This window comes from Thunnus maccoyii, chromosome 4 (genome assembly GCF_910596095.1).
Source record: "Thunnus maccoyii chromosome 4, fThuMac1.1, whole genome shotgun sequence".
NCBI lineage: Eukaryota > Metazoa > Chordata > Actinopteri > Scombriformes > Scombridae > Thunnus > Thunnus maccoyii.
The window spans coordinates 5,957,489-5,965,500 of NC_056536.1; the positions used below are offsets into that span (position 1 = coordinate 5,957,489).

An 8,012-nucleotide genomic window follows, 5' to 3' on the forward strand; every position below is an offset into this window, starting at 1 on the left:
TGGCTGTACATCACCCCATATGGCCAAGACACTGTAGCAGGGCTCCACACAATGGCCACACAAACACCTAAGCATAATTACACAAGCATGTAAACACACACACAACACACACAGAGCATCAACACTGAAAATGGTGCACACATATTACATAATTGATACCCCTAACAGTAAGTAGCCTACATCCATTTGTCCATTTATAAAACCCCAAGTGAATACAGTGTCCCTTTAAAACACTAAACTATATATAAACACACAGAGACGGGCACTTTAGTCACGCATGTACACAAGCACACACACATACTGTAAATATATATGTACACACAGGTTGTTATTAGATTCATGAGCAACAGAAGCTTGACAGCCGTACATACCTGACTTTATGGTCCTCTGCTATCTCTATCTGTTCCTCAGCTCTCCTCTTCTCTTCTCATCCCTCTTCTCTCTATCACACACACACTCACACACTCACACACACACACACACACAGAGAGAGCAGTGTGTTTGAATCTGACAGATTTCTCTCAGCTCAGTACCCTCCTCCCTCCCTCTCTCTCTCTCTCTCTCTCATTTCTCAGGCACACACTCAAAAACAGCCCTCCCTCCCTCTTTTCTTTCTTCCCTCTCCTGCCAAATATGCCAAATAGCCTCCCCGCTCTCTCTCTCACTCGCACCAGAGCTGCCTCTCTCCTCCCATTCCCTCCCTCTCTGCCTTGTGAAGCAGTGCGAAAGTCACAACCCAAGCCACGCCCCGCTCTCTCCTCTCCTCTGGGCTGCTATAAATACCGCTGCTGCTATGAATACACCGTCTTTCTCCCTCAGCATCCCTCGCTCCCGCTCTCTCTCCCTCCATCCCTCGCCTGCACTGCCCTCCCTCCATCCCTCCATCCCTTTCTCTCTCGAAATGTTTTTCTGATGACCTTGTATTATTCACCCGTACAACACCATCACATGACAGCATCCTTTCTCCTCACACACTCTCATGCTTCATGCAACAAGACACACACACACACACACATATGGATGCTTCATGGAGGCATGTTGTCAAGCAGCCACACACACTCATACACACACACACACACACACACACACACACACACACACACACACACACACACACACACACACACACACACACACACACACACACAGACCCACAGACTTGCATAAAAACAACCACAGACAACAGTGTTTCGTACTACCCGTCTCCTAAGCTTCCTGTCTGTTGCGCCGGATGCGGTGCATTTTTCCTCTCGACAGCTCAGAAAAACACATTCTGATCAAGCAATAGGCTTATCGACAGCAGATTACATTGTACTTCACACACTCCTTCATATGAATTGTAGGCTACCAGCATCACTAATTCTATTAACACCTGCTCAAAGATGAGTCAATCTGTATGTATGGATATATCTGTCCTTGTGATATGCAATAATGAAATCTGTTTGCATTCTAAAGATTAATAAAAGTTGAGTGCATCCTTCTCATCATCCTTCATCCCTTTTTTTATGTAGACATTCTGTACTCAATTTATCAAACATGCAAGTTTGATTTATCACAGTAGTAAACCTGGTGCATGATTGATGAATCTAAGATAAAGAAGTGTTGCATTCTCTGTGCTTCTGCATTATACAGTAATACATAGGTACACATTCAGCATGTAAGTTCACCTGCAAAAAGCAGTGGATACATTGTACACTTGGTAATGTACAGTAAGTATCATGAAGATTAGGGCAGCACCATGTCTCTGTTCATGCTCACTGCCAGCAATATTGTCTGGGAATGAGGTTACTAACATCTGGTGCAGGCGTGTTATGTGCACCGAGGGTACACTTAAACAGAATCAAATCTTCAGCTGCAGGCTATATAGTATGTCACGGATGTAATTAATCCTTGGATTGCACCAGCAATGTGCTGTAACTTCATAAACGAAGCCACCGAAAATCTGAGCTGCACAAAGACAGATGAAGAATTCTACCTGATTGAGAACTGGGTATTTTTCTGCTGGTCATGCCCCTTTGATCCTGGCAGTTATAGAATACCACAGGGAGCCTTTTCTTTACCTTATAAGGAGATACAGCCCTGCGTGATATCCTCTGTGTTTCTGTTCACATTTTGTATTGTGACACGGTGCCTTTTTTGTCTGTTACTTTGAATACTTGAAAGCTTGAAAGATGCTGATGATATACAGTATGTGTCACAAGTTCCTGTTAAAATCATTGAAGTCCTATCTTTATAACATTAAGATATAGAAAGGTATGATTAAATACTGTTGATTTCCATAATACATTGCTTTCACATCATATAATTCCTTTTTCGGTAACACTTTACTTTAAGTCCCCCTATTTCACATTTATAAGCAGTATATAACCAGTTGACAAATGGTTTATAATACACTACAATGTAATTGTGATATAAGGACATTTTAAGGTGTTTATTAAAGTACAGTATTTGAAGACATATGAAGATATATTAAAACTATACTAACTATATTGTCAGTCATTATCTGTTTACATTCATTCTAGTAGTCATACAGTATATCTGTTTATATACCAGATCCAGTTATGCGGGAGGAGTTATAGTTGTTGACATATACATATAATAAAAACTTATATATGCTAGCAACTGCATTATAGTGCATTATAAAGCATTTATTAACTGTTTATATACTGCCTATAAATGCTAAATAGGAGGACTTAAAATAAGGTGTTAACACACCGATGAGTCAAAGGAGTAAAATGACAAAAATATCATGCTTGAATGTGATTGACAGTGTGAATGATTTTATTTCCATTAATAGTAAAGCAGTTGATGATGTTTTCCCCAAACTGTTTGATGCAGAGTAGTTATTTATGAGTCACCAGCTCAGAATCAGTGCAACAAACTGTGTGTGCGTGTGTGTAGGATTAAATGTGTGAGTGAAGGATTGTGTTGAACAAGTTACGTTGCTGTTGGGCAATAAACTGCATCTCTATGCGTGCTTGAGAGGTTGTGCTTGTGCACGTGCAGGTGTGTTTCAAAACCGTTTCCTTTTCGCCTCTGTCAGCGCGAGGGCTGCTTGCAGGTCCTCTGTGGTGTGCATATTTGTCTTCAGAGAGTGTGTGAGAGCTTTGTGCAGTTCCTTGGGGGTGACCAGGTTGAAGCGCAGCAGAGCGTCGACCAGCTGTGAGCGAGCGTTGCCGATGAATGAGTGTGACAGGAAAGACGAGAGGCCTCCCCCACCTTTTGTGATGTAGAGTGGGACTCTGACCATTCCCAGAACCTGAAGAGACAGAAAAAGAGAGACAGGTGATGAGGAACAGAGCATGAGATCAGGTAAATGTCTGCAATCAAACAAACACACACACACACACACACACACACACACACACACACACACACACACACACACACACACACACACACACACACACACACACACACTACCTCCTGTCCATGATCTGTTGCTGTGGATGCAGCCGCACTCTCCACCTCCCTAATCTGCTCCTCCTCCATCTTCTTCACGTAGAAGTGAGTGATAAGACGGGAGGAGGAAGGGGAGGATGCAGGGGCATGGCAAGAGTCCACATGATCTTCTACCGATATAGGAAGAGCCACGCCCAGCTCCTCCAGTAATTCCCTGCCAAGCCCTGCCTCCAGGGTCTCCTCCGATAGGTTAACGAGCCTGAGGTGTGGGAGGTGGGGTCAAAGTTCAAAATCAGATAAGAAAGTAGATAAACAACGTCAGCTGTATTGCTCTCCTGTGACTCCTCAGAGCAAGAGTAAATAAATCAAGCTGATTGAAAAGCTCATTGGATTTCAAAGGCTAACAGTTCTTTGCTGAGGTGGCCCCGGGCTGCTTCTGCCTCAAGTCACAAGAAAGTCACAAGTCCACTGGATCTTCAGTCTGAAGTTAGAGACACGTGAAAATGTTCTGAGATAGCTCACAATAACCAAACTATCAGATCAAGTTTTACTCAGGAGTATCTGTTAGAAATGCATTAGTGAAAATACAATTTAACGGACAGATTCGCAATTTTTCAAGTCTGTCTTAAAACAACAGTCAGGCCCCCAAATGAACATTGAAATGGATTTTCTTGCTGTAGTCATTTCTCCTGTTCATACTGAGCATTAGAAAATCCCTTTATAGTGCACTTACAATGTAAGTGATGGGGGACAAAATCCACTAGCCTCATTCTGTGCAAAAATGTATTTAAAAATTTATCTGAAGCTAATATGAAGCTTCAGCTGTCCAAACGATTGAAATCAAGTAGATATCTTTCAACATTACAGTCTTTTTAGTGCCAAAGTCCCTCTTTTTGTTACTATACTTTCACCGCAGTTCAACAGGGAAACACTGTCTGAGGAAACACAAAGAGGAAATTTGATGCTAAAAAGACTGTAAATGTGGCAGATATCCACTTTATATGACTAACTCAGCTTGCTGAAGCCATGAACAGGAGGAATTGTTACAGCTAGGAAAACCTCTTTGAATGTTCATATGAGCACCTGACAGTTGAACCTATCTGTTAATCCAAGAGTTGAGCCCATGTCATATGACCGAGGGGATGGACAAAACAGCAGAAACACCTTACAAACGTAGGCTTTTATTGTCTACTGCTTAACCTTTCTCTTTTTTATCTGGTTAGAATTTTTCATTTTTTAGGCAATGTTTTCAATATTGGTGAGCAAATGTGCTGTTAAACATCATTTAGTGAGTGCTGCAGTGTCCCAATTCCACACAACATGCTAATTCAGTGCCAACATATACTGAAACAAATTCTATGGTTAGTATGCTAGCTACTCTGTGAGGCACAGCTTTGAGCTAAATGCTACTGTCAGCATGCTGACCTGCTCACAATGACACTGCTAACCTGCCAACATGCTGATGTTCAGCAGATGCTAGCAGCAGGTTACCATGTTTGTTCACTGTCTTAATTTAGCATGTTAGCATGCTAGCGTTAGCTAATTACTACTCTTTGGTCATAAACCAAACCAAAGTTATAATTCATTCTGCGGGGAAGATAAATGTCTGTACAACTTTTCATGGAAATCCACGTAGGTGTTAAGATATTTCACTTAAAGCCACAAAATTTCATGGCAATCAATCCATTGAAATTTCAGTCTGGACATGGCGAGCTGAACAACAGGTAGATTGACAATACTACATCACGAACATGGCTAAAAAATCAGTATCCATACTTAAATGATTTTTAGTGTATTGTTGATGAACAATATACTTTTTTGTTTATTTTTTATTCAGAAAACAAAATAAAGTTATTGTATGTTAAACATTTTGTTCAAGTTAAATTGACAGTAGGATTCTAAAGTTGCAGTTTGACTGACATGCATTGGAGCACATATGGTATGATTTCCTGTTAGTGTAAAATTGTTATGTATGTAGATTTTTGTATACTAACTGCAAAGACAATTAGTATATGGTACATATTGTATTAATCTGTAGTATGGAAGTGGGACACACTGCTGGTTCTGACAACTGTTTTCTAATGCAGTTTGCCTTTGATTTGCATAAGTCATCAGGATTTTTCAGACTTCTTGCCTTGTTACATAATTTCGCTGTGGTGGCAAATGATGCCTTATGTCGGCCTTGCACCAAACGACTTTTCAAACGATTTCACTGTCGCAGACAAATTGTTGGAATAAAATCATGAGAGTTTTGCTACAGTTAGAAATTCTGGCAGCGACTACTGTAAATCACAGATACAAAGGCACAAGTGACTCCACTATTTTCTAATGCAGTCCTCCTTTGTTTTGCATATGTCATCATGCCTGTTTAGATTTTTCTTCTTGCCTTGTTACATAATTTTGCTGTGTTGGCAAATGATGCCTTAGAAATTCTGGCAGCAAATACTGTAAACCCCAGATACAAAGGCACAAGTGACTCATGTTAAGTTGAATACTAATTAAGCAGTACTGTATGTGTCTAACAATTACAGTTTTTTTGAAACAGGTTTTTAAAAGCAAGATAAGACACCTTGCACAGTCTACTGTATCATGCATATTTTATTTTTCACAGTTCATCCTTGTGGTATGAGTATTTTAGTGACAGGCTGTGAATGTTTGCTCTGTGCCGTAAAGGTTTATATCTTTTGACAGGGCTCATCTGTAAAAAAACAATAACAAAAAACAAAAAGAGGAGACATACAAATCTGGGCTACATGTACCTGTGCACATGAAAAGATTAAACAAAAGCAGCACCAGGAAAGACTCACCCGCCAGGGAAACCCAGCAGACCATCAAAGCGCATCTGCATCTGTGGGAAGTGACAGAGGCTGTTATACACTGACACATTGATGCATCCACATACACATACACACACACACACACACACACACACACACACACACACACACACAGACACAGACACCCCCAGACATTTACACATTTTTTATGCAGACATGAAGATACATTGAAAGAAACCGTCTAAATTATTTCCATCCATACACCACTCCTACAAGACACCTAAACACATGCTTTTCCTCACCAGTATGATATGTTTAATGGGGATTTTTCCAAACAGCCGAGTTTTCGTGTCAGAGTAGAGCATCACGTGGCATGCATGCCTGCAGTCTGAACATACCAATGCCTCCGCCCTCGACAGCTGTCCACTCGCCATCTACAAGTATACAAACAAACACAGTGCAGTATTACACAGTCATAGTTCAGTGCTTTCTGATCTATCTGGATGGCCGCCCACTTGTCATTTGCTGCCAATGTGACATCATCCAAATACACATGCTCTCTCTGTTCATCCCTCCTGTCTCCCTCGCTCATATGCTGAGTCAATGAATTCTTTTCACAGACCTGACTGAAACCAACTGATTAACTTGACGGCCTGTGGGCTTGCATGCAAGAAAGCTCATGGAGGGCTACAGTCTACAGCATGTAAAACCAGGAAGTTTAAAGGAAGATCTTTGTGACACTTTACCTCCCTCTGCTGGTGTGGAGTAGGGTGACAACTGGGAGAGTCCCTGTCCCTACCCTCTGCCAGTTTTCATTGGCATTTTTTATGAAGCATATTGTAAATATCTTTTACAATAATTATTAAAAAACATATATCATACTGCATATGATCTGTTTTAATGTATTTTTATGTTGTTGGAATATTTTTATTCTTTTCTCTTTCTTTTATTTCTTATTCTAATGTTGACTACAGTAATAAGTTTACATTATCTAAATATCTAACATGTCTAACCCTGACATACTATTCAAAAACAAATCAATATTTTCCAAAATAGGTTAAACAAAAAAAAGTGGACAACAATCATTTAATCCAGAAGGTCTTCTAATGAGTTATTCTGAATATTTTTCTGTTTATAATAATCCTGTCATTTCAAAAGAAGCTGCTATGCCTTTCCTAAAGGTGTGATGATATTATACAAGGGTAGCACTGAACCACGTCTTTCAATGACAACATATTAGAAAAAAAAGTTTTTTATCCAAGCCATTGGATCTGTCTTTCAGAGACACATTGTCATCATGCCATATATAGTCCATTATTGGGGAGGGTTTGTCTCATATGTTCAGTGGAAAAGTTTGGATCTTGTCTTCAAAATACTTGAACAAAACAAACCTAGTGATATATTGTATGTTTTAAACTTCTCCATAAATTCCCAAACAAACATTATTTGCCAAAAATAAGAACTAACATTGATATTAATTGCTCTGTCTGTGGACTTGATGGGGAAAAACATCTACACTTGTTTTTACTGTAATTATTGTATACTCTTATGGCAAATACCGACTGGGTGGGTAAATTCAGGATATATGTGATTTATTTTTTCAAAGAAAACTTCTCTCAAATCTTTATATTTGTCACAGTATAATAGGAAGTGAGATTCTGTCTCAACTTCTCCTTTATGACAAAGTGAACACAGCCTGGCCTTCCTGGGGAGCCTGTTCTGCCTGTTTCTATGACCAGGCTGTGTCCACTCAGTCTGTACATTGTCACTGTTTTTCTCAGTTTGTGCTATCAGTCACGGTGGTCTCTGCCACCATGTACTCTCTATTTAGGG

The 8,012-nt window shown here is 40.0% G+C and overlaps 2 protein-coding genes across 4 annotated transcripts in view; both read right to left on the bottom strand.

Moving 5' to 3' along the window:
• arhgap4b (Rho GTPase activating protein 4b) overlaps positions 1–1,096 on the bottom strand; it is a 31,827-nt gene extending 30,731 nt beyond the window's left edge. For both annotated transcript variants that reach the window (XM_042408788.1, XM_042408787.1), the window contains exon 1: positions 372–1,096. The gene's annotated coding sequence lies outside the window, so the exon portion shown is untranslated. The remainder of the gene's footprint in view (positions 1–371) is intronic.
• Positions 1,097–2,758: 1,662 nt separating this feature from the next.
• On the bottom strand, positions 2,759–6,912 carry zgc:103759 (U8 snoRNA-decapping enzyme). 2 transcript variants are annotated; one of them, XM_042408789.1, is made up of 5 exons: positions 6,802–6,912; positions 6,482–6,613; positions 6,210–6,250; positions 3,424–3,661; positions 2,759–3,259 (listed from the first exon to the last, which is right to left on the bottom strand). In XM_042408789.1, exons 2-5 carry the CDS (start codon positions 6,611–6,613, stop codon positions 3,014–3,016), a joined length of 657 nt encoding a protein of 218 aa, XP_042264723.1. In that variant the 5' UTR covers positions 6,802–6,912; the 3' UTR covers positions 2,759–3,013. The 2 variants fall into 2 exon arrangements, with proteins under 2 accessions (XP_042264723.1, XP_042264724.1); XM_042408790.1 differs by lacking the exon at positions 6,802–6,912 and adding an exon at positions 6,695–6,789.
• Between the last annotated feature and the right edge of the window lie 1,100 nt (positions 6,913–8,012).

Bases quoted from the DNA above. Each gene is read 5' to 3' on its own strand.
- zgc:103759 (XM_042408789.1), bottom strand. From the start codon at position 6,613: ATGGCGAGTGGACAGCTGTCGAGGGCGGAGGCATTGGTATGTTCAGAC. The intron at 6,251-6,481 runs GTGAGGAAAAGC...CACTTCCCACAG, and splicing joins CCATTAAACATATCATACTG to ATGCAGATGCGCTTTGATGG. The intron at 3,662-6,209 runs GTGAGTCTTTCC...CCCACACCTCAG, and splicing joins CTGCTGGGTTTCCCTGGCGG to GCTCGTTAACCTATCGGAGG.